The sequence below is a fragment of the Molossus molossus genome, unplaced genomic scaffold, assembly GCF_014108415.1.
Source record: "Molossus molossus isolate mMolMol1 unplaced genomic scaffold, mMolMol1.p scaffold_m16_p_17, whole genome shotgun sequence".
NCBI classification, from domain to species: Eukaryota; Metazoa; Chordata; class Mammalia; order Chiroptera; family Molossidae; genus Molossus; species Molossus molossus.
The window spans coordinates 45514803-45537760 of NW_023425352.1; the positions used below are offsets into that span (position 1 = coordinate 45514803).

At 36.8% G+C, this 22958-nt stretch overlaps 1 protein-coding gene across 3 annotated transcripts in view; it reads right to left on the reverse strand.

Moving 5' to 3' along the window:
• The window catches only part of JMJD1C (jumonji domain containing 1C), a 307703-nt gene extending 286435 nt beyond the window's left edge, over window positions 1–21268 (reverse strand). The window contains exons 1-2 of one of the 3 annotated variants that reach the window (XM_036264655.1): window positions 20948–21268; window positions 20183–20240 (exon numbers count right to left, since the gene is read on the reverse strand). In XM_036264655.1, the coding sequence (XP_036120548.1) occupies window positions 20183–20240; window positions 20948–21018 (129 nt within the window). In that variant the 5' untranslated portion in view covers window positions 21019–21268. Of the gene's footprint in view, window positions 1–15473; window positions 15599–20181; window positions 20243–20947 lie in introns of those variants that run through there. The other 2 variants (XM_036264657.1, XM_036264662.1) reach the window with 2 other exon arrangements.
• Window positions 21269–22958: the final 1690 nt, after the last annotated feature.

A 22958-nucleotide genomic window follows, 5' to 3' on the forward strand; every position in this document is an offset into this window, starting at 1 on the left:
ATCTTTATTCAAACAAAACATAAAAGTAGCAGGAAAACAAAAACGAAAAGAAAGAGAAAAGATAACCAATCTTCCCTTCTCAAGGCCAATGTCTTCTTTCTTTTTCTGAGCCTGTGACAGTTCAAAGTAGTGACATCTTATCTTAGAAATAAAATTCTCACAACTGACAAAAAGGTATTACAAATATAACTCAATTTATTCAAAATTCAAATTAGTAGAATTCATACTCAGAACAGCATCACTGTCCCTGTTTTATTCCCTGAACCAGAAGCACTTTGAAAGCAGGGACTGAGGACCTTTGAATCCCCCACAGCAATTTACACAATGCCTAGCACAGACTGAATGTTAAGTAAAAGCATTACATGAATGAATTAATGTTTTTCTCAATTTAACAATAAATAAATAAATAAAATTTGTTAATTCATTCAACAAATAGTTTTCAAGCCTTCACGATATGCCAGGCACTGTTCTCTAGCATGGGGTTCCAAAAGTGAATGGGAAAGGCATGGCCTCTGCTCTCACAAAGGTTATATAGCATTGCTGACATACAGACAAATAAAAAGACCTTTACAATCTGGTGTTAAGAAGTGAGAAATCCAAGAGAAAATAATGGATGAATGGATGGATGGCAACACACAGAAGAGGAAACTAATCCAGGCTTGGAGTCGGGGCAGTGATCAAGAAATGATAGGTTTGAGAAGCCTGAAGAAAGAATGAAAGTCAGCCAAAGAAGAGTGGAAGGAAAAGGGTTTCAGGCAAATATAAAAAATAGAAAGCTCGAGAGAACATGCCATGTTTGAAGAAAGAGAAATTCAGTACAATATGACTGAAGCCTGGAACACTTCATGGGACATGGGGAATCTGGGGACAGACGGTGGAAGTAGGAGTCAAGGGAAACAAAATGGTGAGAGCTGATGGTGGATAATATTTTAGCAGGGACCAAGTGGCCATGACCCACTAAAAAGCAATTCAGGAAGTTTGGATTTTAGACTAATGGCAAATGGAGGCATTTAAGGACTTTAAGGAAAGTAATGAAATCAGATTTGCATTTAGAATAATTAATCCACTACAGCATGGAAAATGAATAGAGAAAAATAATTATGAGGTTGTTGCAATAAGTTAGCTTATTCTAACTTTATATTCTAGCTTGTTTCTTCTAACTTTAATGCTTCCCTTTCTAATGACAACTTACTATGATGGACATTTTTAAATGTTCATGGTGTCTCCCACCTGAAAAACAAACCCATCCACTTCCCTAACTGCACATCATCCTGCAGTTACTATTTTCTTTCTCAACTTATATTATTATAGTCACATTTCTTCAAGTCCTTTATCCAAATAACTCTGCCTGGCGCACTCCTCACTTTCCCTAGGTTTCTACTCAAATATTACTCTAAAGTAAGGCTCTCTCTGCACTCTCTATATAGCTGCACCCCCTCTTCCAGCTCTGATATTCCCTAACCCCCATCACCATCTGATACTTATGGGCAATATTGAAAAGGCAAATAAGGCATTATGCTAAATTCATGTCAATACACCAGCAAAGAAAGTGACACTTAAAAAAAAAGTGACACTCATGCCCAGTTGGTGTGGCTCAGTGGTTGAGTATCAACCCATGTACCAAGAGGTTGCTGGTTCAATCAGGGCACATGCCCAGGTTGTGGGCCAAATCCCCAGTGGGGGTTGTGCAGGAGGCAGCCAGTTGATGTTCTCTCTCCCTTCCTCTCTCTCTAAAATCAGTAAAGAAGAAAAAAAATAAATAAATAAAAGGTCACACTCACAAAATTAGTTAAATGCAGGTAAGCTCATGGTTGGGATCACAAAACTGAGGGAGAACAAATCTAATAGTAGTTCTATCTTCTTTTCTCTTTGAAGAGAAGAAAAGGTCATCAGCTAAGAATAAGAGGAGGGTAGTGGGATAGGAAATTTGGAGACATTAAGAAATAACTCCATGAAAGTATTAAAGGACTGACTGTCAGGCACAAACAGGGATCCAGCTGAATCAGAAAACACAAATTTATGATGGCAATGACTTGTGTGGTTTTTCATCAGGATTACATGTGAAAAGACAAATAAGGCATACAATCAGACTAATGGTTCTCAACCAAGGAGGGCAGTGGGGTGGGCAATTTTGTTCCCTTGGGAAATCTGGAAACAGCTCTTATTGTCACAACCTGCATCTAGTTGCTACTGGCATCTGGTAGATAGAGCCCAGGAAGCTGTTCAACATCCTACAGTGGACAAGATAGCCTCCCATAACCTAAAATGATCTGGTCCAAAATGTTAACAGTGCTGAAGTTGAGAAACCCTGGGTGAGAATGATGTAGGTTGGGAGATTTTTTATACACATCAGTGGAAAGTTAATGAAACAAGGGAGTAGAAGGCATTGATCAGAGGTAAGATGATAGACCATGAAGGTAAGTAAGAAAAAAAATTGAATATGTAAAAGGCCTGAGAGGGAAGGGCAAAGGGCTTCTGTACTTGAAATACCTGAAGAACTGACATGTCACCAATGAGAGGACATTCCTATTGAGTGAGTGCAAAGGCAGGAAATCTAAAGTACACCAAGGAGACAAATGGCTAGCCTGGAGAAGGCAGTGGTGAATAATCAGGCCAAAAGTTCCAGAGACAATCTAAGAGGTCCTTTTATGCCAGGCTTTATCCTAAATGTCAAGAAAATGTACTGATATTTCTTAAAAGAGATTAGCAAAGATGGAAGTTATGGTTCGGAAGACAGATCTGGAGGAGCAAGCATTTGAGATAAATTAGGTCAGGGGAAACAGGAAACAAAGTGATCACTTAGCAGATTTCTACAGTTATCCAGGAATAATGTGATAAAGTCTCTGAAAGTTTTTAACCATTAGTAAAAGAAGAGAGAAAACTCATTTACTGTGTGAACCAAACAGGATGCTATCACTTTTCTCATTCATTATCTTGCTTATCCTTCATTTAAAATGTACAGAAAAGGTATATTATTTCCATCTTACGGATGAGGAAACTGAAATAAGCAGAGGTGAAAGGAAGTGTATACAGTCACACAGCATGGATGACAGAGCTGGGCTTCACCCCAGAACAACTGGATTCCAAATTCCCACTTTTAAGAACTGACACAGTAAGAGCTATGATTTTTATTGTATTTATTTATTTAAAATATATTTTTATTGATTTTTTGAAAGAGAGAGAAAGGAGATAGAGATAGAAACATTGATATGAGAGAGGTACACTAATCAGCTGCCTCTTGCAAGCCTCCTACCAGCCCCCTACCGGGGATTGAGCCTAAAACATGGGTATGTGCCCCGACCGGGAATCGAACCAGGACCTCTCAGTCCATGAGACGACGATTAAAAAAAAAAAAGATGTGTGAAAAACCTGAAAGGTAGATGGAAGATTATGCTGGATTCCTTAAAAATACAAAAAAAAAAAAAAGAAAAAGATGGAGTAGGAATAACTGAATGAGAGAACTAAAAGGGAAACAGGCTATGACAGAGTGGGATCAAATCTGGTATTTCTGAGATGGAGCATTTAACGTGACTGAAAGGACTATTTCTTATCCTTGGAAATCAGTAGAAGAAATAAAATGGAATTGAAAGTTGCTAGAGATGATGTCAAGGAAATGAGAAACTATGTTGCTGGATGGGCCACACACTTGAATGCAAAAGATACTTAGAGGGATGACAAGAATAAAAGGCAAGACAGTGAGCTTTACTCTTCAACAAAATGAAGGTCCATAGGCAATGGGAATGAGGAAGGGAAGAAAGTGGTATGATTGGGAGGCATGAACTTCAAGGTCCTGTGATTTTCACAAGAGTGAGGAATAAAGGTCTGGAATTGGCACTGGACAGTGAGGAGTAGACACTGTACCACGTGACCATGGAAAAAAATAAAACATGACAGGAAAAAATAAAGGCCAAGATTCGGTTAGGCAAGGTGATAACCAAAAAGCCATTAGTCTTCCCCAAAAGACTTAAAGAATTTATTAAAAAATAACAATATAGCCCTGGCCGATTTGGCTCAGTGTTTGGAGCATGGGCCTGCGGACCAGTAAGTCGCAGGTTCAATTCTGGTCAAGGGCACACACCTTGGTTGTGGTTCGTCCCTGACCCTGATCAGGTTGTGCGGGAGGCACCAGTCGTGTTTCTCTCACATCAATGTTTCTCTCTCTCCCTCCCACTCTATCTGATGATAAATAGAAAAATATCCTCGGGTGAGGATTTAAAAAAAACTATATATACCAAGGGAGGTTTGGGGAAAGACCAATAAATATTTTCCCTCTATAAGCAGGTTAAATTTTTTAAGTAATTCACTTTCTTTGTTGCCCTCTGTTATAAACTAAGCTATCAAATAAATGTAATAAAATAGTTGAACACGTTTTTAAAAGCGTCTAGACAATTTGCAATGCATTAGGTATTAAATATGACATAAAATATTTTTTAGCATTCCACAGAACAGTTTAAAGAGTCCATACAACTTTGAAAATTTAATTCAACCTGGTCATTTCTCAGTAGGCCAAGAATTATTTCTGATACTGACCAAATAATTAAGTTATAAAAAAAATACACCCATTATAAGAGCCATTAAAAAAACCCTAATTATAAGTCTACCTGATCATATAAAGTAAAGCATCCTATTCAACTGAAAAGTCAATGAGAGACAAATGTATCAGTCTCTTTTTATTTGTATCTGAATCCTGATTCTCTCTTAAGAATAAGGTTAAATGTAAAACGAATTAAATAAAATCAATTTTCCAAAGTGTTTTCAATGTCCTGGTTTCAAAAGTAATTTTGAAAAAATTTAAATAACAACATGGAAGATAAAAATTCAGGACAAAACTGCCTAGAAGTAGTAAAAACATTAGCTGAATATTTCACTTTTCTTAACCACTTCTCTGATAAAAATTTCCAAAACAGACTCACACTAGACAAAAGAGAAAGATGTGTTCATTCTGTTTGATGCAAAAACTTGTCCCACTGATTTTCCCTTACTCTTTCTATTCTCCTATGCCCTGATTTTCCATCTTCATACCTTCTTTTCACAAAATAAAAATTTAAGTTAAAAAAAACTATAAACATTAACAACGTAATTTTGAGAAACCATGAACAATACAACCAAAACAAAGATTCAACTGAAAGAAACTAAAGCCAAATAATGTCTTCTCTGAAACAACGAATAATAATACTAGTTAAATTTAAGAAAGTTCAGAACTGAAATTTTACATTTTTAATAAATAGTTGGCTTCCTGACGAACCTGAAAGGGATAGCTATGGAAGTCTTCGAACATTCCTCCCACTGTGGCCACAGGTCTGATTTTCCCTTAGAGCCTCAGGTAGCACTAATAAATATCAGGCAAGATAACATGAGCCACATGAGCTTGCTGAAGAAAGTGGAGACGGGGTCATGGTTCCTCTCACACCATTCTTCTTTGCTTTCTGTGGTCCAAGTGCACTTTTCCATGTTGCATTCCTCAAATGTGCAGAGCTGCTGCAACCTGTGAGTCCTGAACATGCTCTGCCCTTTGCTGGAACACACGTTCCCATTCTCAATCTTTACCTCTTCAAAAAAGACTTCTCGGACATACTCACCTAAAGTGACCTTCCCAGTTATTCTTCCTTCCTCACCTCTTTATTTCCTTTTAAGCACTTAGCACAATCTAAATTATTTACCAGCTTATATTTGTCTCATTAACAAGAATGGAAGCTTCATAAGGGCAGAGGCCGTTTCTTATTTCATTTTATTTTTTTATCCTCACCCGAGGACATTTTTCCATTTTTTTGTACAGATAGAGTGGGAGGGAGAGAGAGGAAGAGAGAGAGAGAGAAACATCGATGTGAAAGGGACACATCGAGTGGCTGCCACCCGCACAACCAACCAGGGCCGGGGACAAACTGCAACCGAGGTACATGCCCTTAGCGGGAACCGAACCCGGGTCTCTCCGGACCGCAGGCGGACACTCCAACCGCTGAGCCAAACTGTCCAGGGCCCTTTTCTTATTTAATATCAACTTACAATACAGTGATTCAACAAATCTTTTTGTTGAATACATGAATAAAGGTATTAATAACAATATTGATGGTAATAACAGCTAACATTTACTGAGTACTTATACTGAGTGATTTACAAAGTACTAGTTTACCAACCCTAAAAATAAGAAAACTGAGACATTGAGCTGATAAATTACCTCATTCAAAGGTCATACAACTTAGTGTGTGGTCCTCTCTATAGGGCAGCTCAAAAGTTGGCAGAGAACAATTTAATAATTAGAGAAAATTGAAGCCATTTTTCTTAACTACTCTACTTCCGTCATTTCTTACCCTTATCTTGCTTTGCAATTACAGCTCCTCTTTTTCATCATCACTTTTCCCTTTCCCCCCTCACTATTATTATTTTTAAAAATATGTCTTCATTGATTTTTTAGAGAGAGAGGGAAAGAGATAGAAACATCAACATGAGGGAAACATCGATCAATTGCCTCCTGCACGCCCCCTACTGGGGATGGAGCCTGTATCCTGGGCATGTGCCCTGACAGGGAACCAAACTGGGACCTCTCAGTCCAGGGGACAACGCTTAATCCACTGAGCCACACCAGCTGGGCCTATTATTTTTAATTATTGACCCTTTTCTCTACTCCACTCAATCTGATTCAAAATAATATCGTGATATACTTTGGTGTTTATTTGTAATACATTAGTATAAAGTAATTAATATTCTTAAAAATATTATACAAAGATCTACTATTTTATTTTTAATAACAGATCTGCATCTATACTCTTAACCCTTCTTTTTCTTGCATAGTGACTCTCATACAACAGTCAGCTAGGTTGTGGACTGTTTAAAATTAAAAAGAATGAGAAAAGAAGCTTCCTTTTCTTTCCTCTCCTTTCTCTTGGTTTCCTAAGAAGGTGGAAATAATATAAATACTGTCCAAGCCTATCTGTACCACAAAGAGCCCCTTCTTTACTCTGTCTGAAACTCTGGAGTACAAAATTTAAATTTATGCCTTGGTATCACCCCATTTCACGCTGTCACCACAGAATCATTCATGGTTGTTCCCATATCAGCTTAGAGCTACAATCTTCCTCAGGGGATAAAGCAGGTCTGGGTTCCAGACTTTTTCCAGACAAATAAGGAAACTTTCCGAGAGCTTTCTAAGCAGCTCAATCAGATAGCTGCCACAACACTTCTATGGGAGTCCCAAGAGGAAGTTTTCTTGCCAACTTCAGAAACAGCTGTTTGTCACCACAAAAAAGAATTCATTCTAAACTAAAAGAAAAAAAAAAAAGTCCAACCTAGCAGATACTCCTCGCCCTTATAGAAAGTTTAATTTTAAAAAAACACATAGAGGCCCTGGCCTGTTTGCCTCAGCAGTTAAGAGCGTCGGCCTGCGGCCCTGAGAGACCCGGGTTCGGTTCCTGCTAAGGGCACGTACCTCGGTTGCAGTTTGTCCCCGGCCCTGGTTGGGTTGTGCAGGTGGTAACCACTCGATGTGTCCCTTTCACGTCGATGTTTCTCTCACTCTCTCTCTCTTCCTCTCTCTCCCTCCCACTCTATCTGAACAAAAAAGAAAAAAAAAATGTCCTCGGGTGAGGATAAAAAAATAAAATAAAAAACACATAGAGCAATTATCATTTTTTCCTTGAAAGGCAAGCTGAATCTCCAAATAAAGTTTCCTTCCAATACAAAGTCTTACAAAATTAATCATGAGAAGGCAAATTTTCATTTACAATAAAGATTTAAAAGATAATTTTTAAAAAGTTAATTAGTAAATACAAATAATCATTAAAACTACAATAAAAAAACAAATTACACTTTTATACACCAAGATCCAAACGGCAAGTCCAAAATGGGGGGTGGGGAGGAATCAAAGCAACTGAACAAATTCAGAGCAACTGAAAATAATTCAGACAAATAACCCACCATAATTTTACCTTAATAATACCAATATTAACTAAAGTCTTCACACTGTTTTAGCTGTGAGGTTCTGACTAAAACATAAGTCTAGGTAACAGATGAATTTCAAGGGAAGTGTTAGCTTTCTGTTTAAGAAAGGTTATTTAAAATTGACTGGATTTCTTTCTTTTAATTTCTCTCCTTTCTTTATTATTTCCTTTATCATCTTTTATCAACACCATTCATAATTCAAGAAAATTCTCTACATATGGCAAGCTGGTTAAATTATGTATTTACAGCAGAAAATTCTAAATAGACACTATTAAAATCTAAATTGACACCTATGTTAGAATCACAGGCTATTTTTAAGTAGACAGAAACACAACTTCTAATTTCTGAAAGTACATATTTTTAAAATAATAAATTAAATAACACCTAAAGAAGAGAGCATAAATGTTCTGCTCTCACACAGAAATTAATTATGGTTAAGCCATTTTCACAGACCACACAAGTGACCACTACGAAAGGAAGTAATAAAGTCATGTAAAGGTAGAAAAGGCTGGTAAAATAAGAAGGCATCCAAACTACTTTAGGAATGTTTTCTTTCTAATCCAGATCTCCAGGTCACATTTCAAAAAAAGAGAGTGTGTGTGAGAGAAATAAGAAATCATGAAGTTTTTTACTCTTGTAACTATTAGAAAGTACGGTATATGATTTCTGGGTATCCTGACTTTGAATTATTTTTCAAAATATGGAAAATTACTGGTCCATAGTAAAGAATTACAAAGTTCTATTATAAAATAAGTTTCTAGGTTCCAAAAGTACTGAAAATATCTTAAATTTGAAATGTCATCATTAATTCCATACTTTTCTGAAGTAAACATATTCAATTTCTTCGATATTCTGTGAAAGAATCAAAACCATGTGGTACCAAATAAATGAAAATAATTTAGTTTTTAGATTTTACTGTTGAGAGTATTAAGATATGGACACGAATCTCCTGTTAGTAGAAATTGTAAAATGTTATAACCTTTTCTAATGGCAATTTAGCAGTAGATATAACAAAGTTTAAAATGTATATACTCTTGAACTCAGCAACTTCCCTTCTAGGAATCTTGTCCTACCAAAATACCTGGACAAACACAAAAGAGTATACACATGGTGATATTTTTTGCAGTATTATTACCATATTATTACTGATAAAGAAAACCTGGAGAGAAGTAAAATGTATATTGGTGTCATAAATTTATAAATGAGGAAACTGAGGCTCCTACTAGTCAGGTCACTTGTGCAAAGACAAAGGCTTACCATACATATGGCCTAAATAGACAAATCTCAAAAGTATTTTCTCTTCACTTTATTCCTCAAAGCTAAGGTCAAGTGCTATCACCTTGAGGAAGCCTTCCTTGATGCCCACTTCCCTTCTATGTAAGATGAGCCTCCTATGAGCTTTCATACCAAAGCCAAATATTTTAATATGCATAACACTGTGATTTGATTATTAACAAAGACAGGACTATATTTTTTATCTGCTCCTCTAAGTGCCAAGCACAGTGCCTGTGCATTAAAAAAAAGAATTATTTCCTGGATCTGTTCACTGAAAACTAAGTAATGATGAGTACTAACAGCACCCAGATTGCAGTCTCTAAAAACCAAAGTTCTTCGAGCAAATGGCTGATTCCAGGTCTGGGTCAGGTCATTTACAAGATGATCCTGGGATGTCTTATCATATGAAAAAACAAAGAAATCAATCAGGGACTACTAAGGTCATGCAAAGAGGATATAAGAGCCAATTTGAAGAGCCTTTCACTAGCCAATTTGAACATTAATAAGTAGAGTAATGGACTAAAACATCACATATTTTTAAATTTCTAAATTCATAAAGAATACTATAATTATTTCATCATCCTTGCAGGATCCTGAGGAACCAACTTATTAGTTTCAAAATTGATAAATAAAAGTAAATAACTGAGTATCCTTCCTTTCCTATTCAAACTTTACCTCAGAGTAACAAATAATGGACAAGGAAAAATATCTCTATCTAAAAATATTTTAGTTATTAAATATCAGGAAGAAATAATTTAAGAAAAAAAAAAAAGAGTATCACCATTTTGCAACCCCTAATGAATTAATGGATCTATGCAATGACCATCAATGGCTAATATCATGTGCCTCTTAATGGAAATACAAAATACAACTTATGAGGTAGTTTTGCCAAAAAACTCAAACCTGAATTTAACCAAGCGTCTAAAATCTACTAATCTGTAGAAAATGAAGGGTAAGAGGGACCACAGGTATGCAATCAGCAAAATCAAGACTGAAGCAAACTCTAAAATAAATAACCTAATTTCTTCAACAAAAAAGTACAAGGGGATGGGGATAAAGGGGAGAAAGAAGAAACTTACAGATTAAAAGAATTTAAGAGCCAGAACACTGTACAGACAAGCAAACTTTTTTTTCACAACAGAAAAAATTATCATTGGGAAATATGAATGCTAGATATTGATGATACTAAAAGATTATGATTTTGCTGATTCTTTTGGAAGGGTAGGATAATGGTACCAAGGAAGAGAGGAAAGACGGACGGACGGACGGATGGATGGATGGATGGATGGATGGATGGAAGGAAGGAAGGAAGGAAGGAAGGAAGGAAGGAAGGCCGGTGGCCAGCTGGCCAGCCTATCTTCTAGAGAGATTTATTCACAGATTAATTTATATGATTTGTTCAAAATAATCTTAGGCAGGGTGAGCATCAATGAGAGAGAGTAATGATGAATCAGTGTTGGCCATGCGTTCATAATTGTTGAAGTTAGTTGTTGAATACATGGGGATTCTTTATACTCTCTACTTCTGTATATATCCAAATGTTCCCTAATGAAAAATTAAAAAATAAGAAATGTTGCAAGGCCTGAGACATAAGAAGTATATTGATGAGGAAGGAAGAAATTGATAGGAAGGGACAAATTGAATTTTTTTTAACTGATTAAACATTTTTTTCCTTTATTGATTTGAGAGTGAGAGAGAGAGAAACATAGATGAGAGAGAACATCAATTGGCCACCTCCTGCGTGCTCCCCACTGGGGATCAGGCCCATAACCCGGACATGTGTCCTGACCAGGAATCGAACTGGTGACCTCTTGGTGCATGGGTCGATGCTCAACCACTGTGCCATACCAGCCAGACCAAACATATACTGATTTTAAGAGATTATCATGTTCTAAAAGTATGAAATGATACTGACCGGTAGTCCTAAAATCTAGCAACTTCCTCCATCGTATCTGGTCCTTGTCTTTGTCATAAAAATTACCACATCACTTGACTGTGTGAATACACTAAACAGAGACCTTTTTGTGCAATATCATAGTGCAGGCTTTGATTTTTACATTTTTTTCTTATTACAAAAATAACATTTGCTGTAGAGAATTTTAAGCTTACAGCTAAGAAAAAAGTTTAAATAATCAACATCCCTTTCTAGCATGCAGGGATTGTCACTTAATTTTTCAGTGCATATTTCTTTAATCATTTTTGTTTGTTTGTTTTAATTTTATTTTTGTTACAGATGTTTCTCCTTTATTACCCCATTGACATCCTCCTCCCCATTCCCCCTGCCCCGGCCCCAGCTTTCTTGTCCATGTCCATCGGTTATGCATACATGCATATAAGTTCTGTGCTTTATCTCTTCCCTCCCCCACAACCCCCTCTTCTGATGGTTGTCAGTCTGTACTCTACTTCCATGTTTCTTGGTCTACCCTATTCCTCAGACTGTTATGTTCATTATAGTCCATAAATACGTGAGATCACGTGGTATTTGTCTTTTTCTGCTTGGCTTGTTTCACTTAGGATAATACTTTCCAGGTCCCTCCATGTCGTCTCAAGGGATAAGAAATCTTTCTTTTTTAGAGCTGCATAGTACTCCATTGTGTATATGTACCACTGCTTTTTTATCCATTCGTCTACTGATGGACATTTGTTTCCAGATCTTAGCTATTGTAAATAGTGCTGCTACGAACATGGGGTACATATATTCTTTCTGATTGGTGTTTCAGACTTCTTAGGGTATATTCCTAGAAGTGGGATCACTGGGTCAAATGGAAGTTCAATTTCTAATTTTTTGAGGTAACACCATATTGTTTTCCATAGGGGCTGCAGCAGTCTACATTCCCACCAGCAATGCACTAGAGTCCCCTTTTCTCCACACCCTCGCCAAATTAAATTTTTTAAAGGGAGGTGAGGAGAGCAAGCAGCATAAAATAATACAGTGGGGTTCTCAAACATCAGTGTGCATCAGAATCACTTATTAAAACAGATTACTAGCCCGGCCCATGTGGCTCAGTGGTTGAGCATCAATCCATATACCAAGAGGTCACCAAACTGATTCCTGGTCAAGGAACATGCCCAAGTTGTGGGCCAAATCCCCAATGGGGAGCATGCAGGAGATAGCCAATCGATATTCTTTCTCATCATTATTTCTCTCTCTCTCCCCCTCTCTAAAATCAATAAAGAAAAAATTAAAAAATAAAAGATTGCTAGCCCCTGCCTAGTAGGTGTAGCATGTGACCTGATAATATCTAGCAAATTCCTACATGATGCTTATAATGCTATTAGTCTCAGGACCACAGTTTTTGAGAACTCCTGTAATAATAGATAATTGGATTGGGAGGCAAAGTATGTATTTATATAGAAACTGGCCTAACTTGAGACTATCCTCTACTCTCACCCTAAGAAGCTCCATCTCAGAATTTTCAATACAGAAATATCCCTGTCTGAAGTATATGACATCTAGCAGACAATAAATAAAAGCCATTTTGACACCTCCTGTAGAGCTTAAAGGATAGCAGGGAAAAATAGGCAGAATAAAAATAGGCTTGGTTCAATTTTCTATCTGGCTTAATTTCCCAAGTAATAGCTTAACAAATAGGTGCCTGGACAGGTGGACCTTCTCTACGATGGGCTGTCATGAGGGGAATAGGCTGGTCAAAAGACTGTATGTAGGAGTAAATCTCTTCTTGTCTTCTTTGATAAGTCACGTTCCATGTAAGACACATAATAGGATGTCTCACTCCCTACTCTCATCCTCTTGCATACACCTCTGGGTTACTTTTAGATATTGTTGAAGTTGGCTATCCTTAGTACTACAAATTATCCTTACTTGTGAAGTCATGGGATAGCCCCTTGAATTCAAAAGACATGAAGCTCTACCAGCTTCACCTCCATGTTTCTTTATCTTTCCTCCACAAGTTTCATTATTTTATTCTGAGGTGTGATAACCTGAATTTGTTCCCAATCATCTGTGCCTCCTTCCATGTAAGAAAGCTATATATATTCCCACCTAATGCCAAGTGACTTGCAGTGTCTACCTGCAATCAGATTTTATTTCCCTGTCTGAATGTTAGCTTTGCCATATGACTTGTCTAAGCCAAAGAAATGTAAGCAGAAAAGTGTCACATGCCAGTTCTGAGCAAAGGCTTTAAATGCATGTTTCTACCAGTTTTGTTGCTTTTTCCTTTAGTTATAATAGCATGTACCAAATAGGAGTTGTTCCTTCAGTCCGAATAACAGAATGAGAAGACAGGTGGGACAGAAGAGCCCAGTGAACCACAATTAACATATAACATAAGAAACAAACCTTTATTTATTTATTTTAAATATTCATATAGAATATTTTATTTGCTTTTTAAATTCTTTTATTTTATTTTTAATCCTTACCTAAGGATACATTTGATTTTAGAGAGGAAGGGGAGAGAAAGGGAGGTAGAGGGAGGTAAGGGGGGTGGAGAGACAGACAGACAGAGACAGACATCAATTGGTTGCCTCTCATACTCGTCCAACCTGGAACCAAACCGGCAACCTGGGAATGTGCCCTGACCAGGAACTGAACCCAAACCTTTCCATGTAGGGGACAATGCTCCACCCAACTGAGCCACATCAGCCAGGCAAGAAACAACCTTTATTGCTGTAAACTACTGAGAGTTTTAAATTATTTTATTAGTACAGCAAATCTAGCAAAAGCTAAGTAATATATAATTTTAAAATGTCTACAGAAGATTTTTCTAAAAGTAGTCTTTTCCTTTACCAGGAAACTTTTATTACAAGAAAAATTAGCTCCCAGGATAATTTTAGTTACTAAAAAATTTATCTTTCAAGAGAAATGAAAATATATTTCCACGGTGAAAATGTATACGTCACCCTGACCAGTCTGGCTCCGCGGTTAGAGTGCTGGCCTGCACACCAAAGGGTCTCCGGTTTGATTCTTGGTCAAGGGTATGTACCCGGGTTGCAGATTCGATACCTGGCCCCACTAAGGGCATGTGTGGGAGACAACCAGTCAATGTGTCTCTCTCACATGAATGTTTCTCTCTCTCTCTCTCCCCCTCCCTTCTCCCTCCCGTTCACGCTCTCTAAAAATCAATGAAGAAAATATCCTCGGGTAAGGATTATCAAACACAAACCAAAAACCAAAAAAACACTTGCACATGTATGTACATAGATGCATTATTCACAATGGCCAAGAAGTAAAAACAATTCAAATGTCCATCAATTTATAAAAGAATTAAATGAATGCTGTACATCCATACAATGGAATTTTATTCAGCAATAAAGATGAATGAAGTATGGATACATGCTACAAATGGTTGAACTTTGAAAACATTTTGCGAAGTGAAAGAAGCCAGTAACAGCAGACCACATATTGTATGATTCCATTTATGATTGGGAAGCGACTGCTGAAATGTATGGAATTTCTTTTGGGGATGATAAGGGGAGTTTTCCCACTGATGTGATGATGGCTACATAGCTCTATGAATATGCTAAAAACTATAGAATTGTATGCTTTTATTGGGTAAATTACATGGTGTGTAAATTATGTCTTAATAAACCTGTTATTTTTTAAAGTCTATAAATAGATCATTTTAAAAAGTTAAATAAATGAAGTCAATTTTCTGCTCTAAAGCTGTATGAGATTTCTTTGCAAACTGGGAAAATACCACTGAAATAACCTGATTAAAAGGCTGTAGGTACCTAAAAAAGAGAAAGTAACATACTTTAGAAAAATTCATAGTAAAGGCTTAGAGACATTTTTTAAAAATTTTATTCTAAATGTAATCTTCGAATGCTATAGATTTTAAAAACTGAAGACTTCAGAAAACAAAGAAAGAGTAATCCAAAAACATTTGATAAATGTCAAAGCAACCAATCACTATGAGTTGGTTCTACACAAGGGTACAGTAAAATTGTTCTTTACCTAGGAGAGAGATAAATTGGTCAATAAATATTTACTGAGTAAGTTGGGCCTTAAGGTCCATGAAGGTTATTTCCTAGACATCTAAAAATCCCCCAAATTTGAAATAAAATGACAGCACCTACTTTGGCCTATAAAATGCAGTAAAGTAAACTTAGAAGAGTTATATACTCTTTGGGGAAAATAGCAGAAAAGTCACCACATACCCTAGGGAAACTGCTCATCTTCACCAGGTGAGTGACCAACTCCTACCCAATAAGGCTTTCTAACATGGAAATTCTAATTTGTGTCTAACCAAAATTATAAAAATTACTAGTTCCTGGGTCTTATCAAGGTTAAAACAATAACTGACCCCACTTTGTGTTGGGCTGATGGAATGGTGGGGCAGGTACTTGGTGCAACTGGAGCTTTATCTGAGATCTTCACAGAATTGGAAGTCTTCTGCTTCCTGCTTAGATGGCCTCTTAAGAATACACACTGAAGAAGACAAGAAAGCAGCAAAGGTACAATAGTTGTCTAAGAATCCCTGTTGACAAGAGGAAGAGTTAGGGTCATGGTGAAGATAGCATCTCTGTTGACAAGAGGAAGAGTTAGTACAGTCAAGGGCAACTTGGGCAAAATCATTTTGACTAACCCTGTGTGCACAGAAGTAGGAGAAAAAAATTGCCCTTAGCTGAAGAGTTGAGAAACACTGGCATTTAATTGGTAGGGATCAAACAGGAGTAACACTCAAGCCAACAGTAGATGATGACTGAAGAATTCCAGTTAAATAGGTCTACAATAAATGCAAAAATTGGCACAATGGTGGATTGAATCTATCAGAAATCAATCATTTCCAAATGATGTCTAATGTATTTATCAATGCAGGTTTGAAATGAAACTCTTTGCTCAACCAGCTTCTGCTATAGCATACTTACCACTGAAGCAGTTTGAAATAAAGTTTTTTTCTTATTTTTATGATTCATCTTTGAGTAGCTCCAGGCTTGAGAGGATTGTTATACCAGTAAAAACTTGAAAACACAGTATCATATGATCTCACTTATTTGTGCAATATAATGAACATAACAGTCTGAGGAATGGGATAGTCCCAGAGAAGTGGGAAGTGGGGTACAGACTGACAATCCCCAGAAGAGGCATGGTGGGGGAGAGATAAACCACAGAACTTATATGCATGTATGCATGAACAGTGGACATGGACAACAAGGCTGGGGACAGGGCAGGGAGGGCGAGGGAGGGGTGAATCAGTGGGGGAAAAAGGAAAAACATCTGTAACAAAAATAAATCAATTAATTAAAAAAAAAACAAAAAAAAAAACTTGAAAACACACCCTGGCCAGTGTGGCTCAGTTGGTTAAACACCCTCCTGTGCACCAAAAGGTTGCTGGTTCTATTCCCAGTCAAGGCACATGCCCAGGTTGCAGGTTTGATCCCTGGTATCAATGTTTCTCTCTCTCTCCCTCTCTCTCAAAAAAAAGGAAAAAGAAAAAAGAAAAATCAATAGAAACATTTTAAAACAAAAACACTTGAAAGACACAAATTCTTATTATTTTATTTAATTTTTAAAAATCCTCATCCAAGGATATGTTTTTATTGATTTTTAGAGCGAGAGAAACTTAGATGTTAAAGAGAAACCCTGACTGGTTGCCTCCCACACGAACCTCAACTGAGGATCAAACCTGCAACCTAGGTATGTGCCCTGACATGGAATGGAATCTGAAACCCTGTGGCTCCACCCAATCGAGCCACCTGGCCAGGGCAAGACACAAATTCTTGAAGACCAGCTTCCCTTTGCCTCATTTTTTATGTTGCAATTTTGAATGAATCGAAATTAAGAGGTTCAAATAAAATGATCCTTTGAGCAAAATAAATAAATAAAATAAAAAATTACTAGATCCTGTACCTTCAAATAAATAACCCGAGATATGTTTACATACAAAGTAACACTACAGGAAGGGTGCCAGATACACACAGAAAACTATACCTTCTTCCTTTTCTCAATAAGTTCTATCATTAGGTGAGCCTGTACCTGTAAACTGTGAGCTTCACCAATGCTTCTCAGTCCCTACCTCCCAAATTCCATTCCATTGAACAGAACAGCTGATGAGACTAGAGTTTTGTATTTCCCTTCCCCAACTTGTATGGCATGAGGGGTACAAATTGGGTTTTTCCCTTCCTCCAGGTGGAAGGCCAGAGGCTGGCTGGTGTTGAGTATTTTCCTTCCCTCACTTAGTTTAGGATAAAATAGTTTCCCTCGAAGGCCTGCCTTGTATTTCAAAATAGTTCCTCTACCTCCCCATCCCTACCCCACTAGAAGACAGAGGGGATTTTTTTTCTGATATTAACTGTAAGTACATGGTAGAGCTCCTTTAGGTAAAATTCACAAAAGTGAAGCAGAGGGGAGGGGTCACTATTGGATTCTCTTACAGTTTAGGCTTCCCTGCTGCCCCAGCATTGATTCCCACAGAGGTCTGTGCTCTGGTAAGGTGCAATTTTCTTCCTATCTATCTCCCCAATTTTGAGGGCAGCAGTTTACCCTGTGAAGGATCTAAAAAGTATTTATTTATTTTTAGTTTGTTCAGTTTTTACTTGTTATTAAAATGAAGTGGCAACTCTTAAGCTCCTTCTTACAGAAAGAAGAGATTCTGGGTTTTGAGATACAATTTTAATGGTTTTTATGAGTGCTTTGTATATTAAAACTATTAACCCTTTGCTTGGTTTTACAAATATTTTTCCATTTGTCATCTGTCTTGAAATCCTATTCATATTGTCTTTGGAGACATAGGAATTTTAAATTCTTATGTAATCAAGTCTATGAAATTTGCCTTTTGGGTGTCTGATTTTATGGCATACTCTGAAAGGCCTTTCCACTACCAAGACTGCCTTCACCTAAGTTTTTTTTTGTACTTTTATAGCACTTTTAGTTTCTACATTTATATTTCTTATCCACCAGGAATCACTTTTTCTTGTGTTTTTATTAAATAGCTGGCTGGCTGTCATAAAATATACTACATAATAAGTCCATTATGTTCCAACTGATGTAAAATTCCACCTTTTTCTTAGACTAAATACCTATATATTGAGTCTATTTGTAGACATTATTCTGGCAAAATAAACAAACAAACAAAACCTGGTTACACAGATAGCCTCTGAAGGGAACAACTGGATAGCTGAAGACAGGCGATAAAGGACAACAAACTTGCCCTGGCCGGTTTGGTTCAGAGGAGCATCAGCCCGCAGACCAGAGAGTCCCAGGTTCAGTTCCCGCAAGGGCACGTACCTTGGTTGCAGTTTGTCTCTGCCCCGGTTGGAGTTGTGTGAGTGGCAGCCACTTGATGTGTCTGTCTCACATCGATGTTTCTCCTTCTCTCTTCCTCCCTCTCTCCCTCCCACTCTATCTGAAGATAAATGCAAAAATGTCCTCCAGTGAGGATAAAAAAAAAAAAAGACAACAAACTTTTCATTGTTTACCCTTTTTAATTTTATTCCATGGGCTTTAAATCACCACTCAAAAACATAAATAAAAAATTGTTAAAGTTCTACTTCATAAACATGATGGAATTATAAAATATTGCAGCTTTCTGCAAATCACAATGTAGCCCCTATGCACCTGGATGATACCTGAAATCACAGATCTACCTTAATTTTAAAACTGGGAACTAATTTAGTCTATTTTAAATGGATAGTGCAAGTGCTTCAAATATGTCTTGAACTAGATATTTCTGGTCTTTAATATAATCAAACAAAATCATTTTTTACCCTGAAAACAAACAAAAACTCTTCTTAATTTTTGTAAGTAAAGCTATCACCTCAAATCTATAAGAACCTCATATATGCTTGATTCTTTACTATGTATGTTCCATAGGTCCAGTCATCACATACGTATTTTTCTTTCTTCATTGTTAGCTATTAACTATTTTTTTCTATGAATATCTACAGTCAAATACTTAATTCAAAAGCTAATCTTTCTATTCTACTGTCATGCAATTATTGTATTTCTATATTATTTCTTTACAGTTTGACTTCAATATCAGATGCCAAATGTTACCTCTGTTGTAACCATAATGCCATAATGCTGACTGGCCAAGACAAAAGAAATATTCATCTGGCAGCAGATGGAAAAAGAACAGGTTTTGTCTTTTACATCGTTCTCTTTAACTATTACGTCCTGTCCCTCACTATTTTCTAAATAACTATTAAAGGTACACTCATTTAGTAATTTTAGCCTTTCTCCAATAAAAATATTTTCAAGCACTTGAAAATACTCCTCCATTAAAAATGGGAAAGTGACCTAGTATTTAGTCTCATTAGCATACTCATTAATAATTGCATAGATTAGATACTATCTCTGTGCCCTGTAATTCTGCTCTCACTACCTGCTCACCTAGATGCTTCATACTCTCTTTTCTTTTCCTAATGAACTCGTTTAACGTGTAGAAGATGCAAATTCCACATATTCCCCAGGAACACTAAGTGAAGATAGAAAAAAGAAAGCAATTCTTTTAATATAATCTAATTACCTTAGGTTTTTAAACCCTTTTGCATTTGACCTATGTAACATTATCATCCTCATTTAACAGGAAACATTGTTATTGGTAGTAGAAATTGGTCTCCAGATAGAACCTCTTTTGCCCTAAATATGCTACATCTCATCATGATTCAACTCAATACCCAAAGAAAATCGTCTTTGCAGAACACAATGAAGGAAGAAGTACTTCATAGCATAACAAATGAATACTAGTGTGTGTTTATGTGTGTATAAGCTTAATATTTAAACAAATAATTTTCTCTCTTAAATACAGAAAATGATTAAGTACACCAAATGATTCCGTACTTTAAAAGCTTCTGAACAGCAGGTAATGTATTTCCTTTTGTTCTATTGTCTCTAGAGCCTTGCCTTACACCATGGAGCACTTATTTAATGAGCACCTACTAGTAGATCTCAACTATCCAAGGCACAGCCCAATACACAAAGATTAGAAACACCCACTACTAAAATCTAAGCACTTTCCATCGGAGGTTCCTACTCAGATGAAGTTACTCTTAGTTTAGACAAATACTTAACTGTATCAAACTTGATGTCCCCCTTCCATAAAATATTTTCCAACTTCTGACTTGTCACCCTGAAATGAAATTAATAACAATATTCCTACAACTTCAAACAAATCCATAGACCCTAAATAAAATATAAATGAAAATAATTTATAATAAGATAATGTGTATTTCAATGTTAATCCTGAAACAACACTGAACTAGAAGAAATTAATGTAATTAGTAGCTACACATCACAGCTACAAATGTGAAGTTGTTTGTGATGCAATTCTCCAAAACTGTCAACAACTCTTGGTCAAGTTGTGAAAAAAACAAATCTTCCTTTTACATATTGGTTGGTTGAATGTGGAAATAAATGATGGAAAATTCAGTCTCAGTTAAAACCATGAGTTTATATGTAAAATGGAGGTTACAGGTTCAGATAATTACAAAGAGTACACAAAGGATAAGCAGGATATTCCTAAATCATGCAGGACATTGTGACATTCTTTGTTCAGGATAGCCCATGCACAGCAAAAAAGTACAGCATCTCTGCCCACTAAATGCCCCTGTTATTCCAACCAAAAAAAAAAAAAAAAAAAAAGTCTCCCAACTTCCCCCTGAGGGAACTCCCCATCTGGACCCATTGCCTTAGATATAATTCACCTATCACACAGTATAATGTACAGAGGCTTAGGAAGTATAGACTAAAGTTCCAATTTTGTTACCTATGAGCTATATGGTCACTGGCAGTGAGCTATCTAACCCTCAGTTCCCAGTATATAAAAAGGAATATTACTTAGGCTTTTTGAGGTGTAGAGGTTGACTCAACAACATAATTTGGGTGTAGGTGGTTCCAAAACATGGCATATGAGGTAAAGAAGGGGGCTATTCCAGATTGAGAGCAGCAAAAGGGAACATCAACGTGGAAGAGGCTGAAGATATAAGTATAGAAAATGAAATTTAACACACAGCAGCCCAGGGAAATTTCAGAGAGCAGCCAGTAGTCCTACCTGAGCAACCCCTGAAGGCATTACTATATTATGACACAGTGAAATAATTTATATTCAGAATGATGACCTCCAAATTAAGAAGACAAGAAAGACATCTTTAAGACACTTCCACTGTACATGGCTGAAATTATGTAAAGTTGTGATACTTCAAAGAGTGACTATCTAATATTATTTAAACTTTTATTGGGCAATTACCCTATTCTAGACACTAGGAAAACACACAGGTATGTACTATCCCACACCTGTCCTCAAACATTTTACCATGCAGTAGATTAGACATTAGCGAAACATAGCCATAATATAAAGCAGATTTATACAGGCATTAAATACAAATTAAGTAATAAATAATGGGAACCTAAAAAAAATTATAAATAATTATCACTGAGGAAAATCAAAACCACCTTCATGGCATAGGACATTGGACAAACAAGGGTTCTGACAGAGAATGGGGAGCAAATCATTAAACAAGAAAAATGAAGTCCAGGCAAAGTCATTGGGCATGAAAATACAACTTGGCTCAGAGAGTTAGGAAAAGGTAAATTAGAGGTTAGAAAGTAAGTTAAAATGAAGGCTGTAAAAACATTTCAGGACCTGCTCATGGAGGGATTTTTTTTCATCCTCACCAGAGGAAATTTTTGCATTTATCTTCAGTTAGAGCAGGAGGGAGAGAAGGGGAAAGAGAGAGAGAAAGAAAAACATTGATGCAAGAGAGACACATTGACTGGCTGCCACCCACACGACCCCAACTGGGGCCAGGGACAAACTGCAGCCCAGGTATATGCCCTTAGAGGGAACCAAACCCAGGACTCTCTGGCCAGCGGGCCGACACTCTAACCACTGAGCAAAATTGGCCAGGGCTCATGGAGGGATTTGAATGCCATTCAAATAATTCTGAGTTTTAGTGCACAAGAGTTTTTCAGAAAATGGTGCTTATGTGGCACACCTGACCCCCAAATAATGCTGAATGGCCAAAAATAAGATTCTTAACAAATGTAAGTTTTCATTGACGAGACCTCTAAAATTAAAATACATTCTCAATATGAATAAACAAAAAGAACCTAACTTAAGAGTAGAGAACAGCTTCTGAGTTCATTTCTTAAATAATCAAAATATTACTAAATCTACTGAACCTGGGAATTTAAAAGAACTCAGGTTAATCTTAATCTTATGGGTCTTTGATTTTCTTCCAAGCAAGTCTGAGAACTTCCTAAACATGTTATTTAGCATTGCCTCACATCACCCCTAAAAGGCAAGAGGCAGGCTACAGTATTATTAGCCTCTTTTTACTATGGGGAAACTGAGGAATATAAAGAATAAATTACAGTATGGTCACAAAATAAGTCATTATATTTTCCTGGACTTTAATTAAAGACTCGAAACCCATATATCATCCATTATCCTTCATACCGTCTGATTAGAATTATCTTTCACTATCATCTTAAATGGAAAAAGACAAGACTAAACTTTTAGATCATTTTCTCATTTTGCTACTGCCACCAAAAAGGTTTTCAAATTCTATCTTCTGAATTATGCCAGCTGCCAAAACTGCAGTGTACCTAGTAATCCAACCTCCCAAAAAATAGACAGCTGGAAATAGCAGGACAGGAATCCTAGGCCCAGTTTTTACTTTGAATATCTATCTGGCAGGCTGAAACCTGTGTCTGTAAAACAGGCTTTGCAGATGATGTGATGGAAGGGTGCCCTACGAGGCCCAGAAGACCTTATCAATACTACACCCACTGCTGCAAACATGAAACCCGACGCTTTCCTCCTCTACCCCTCCCTGCATTGCACCAC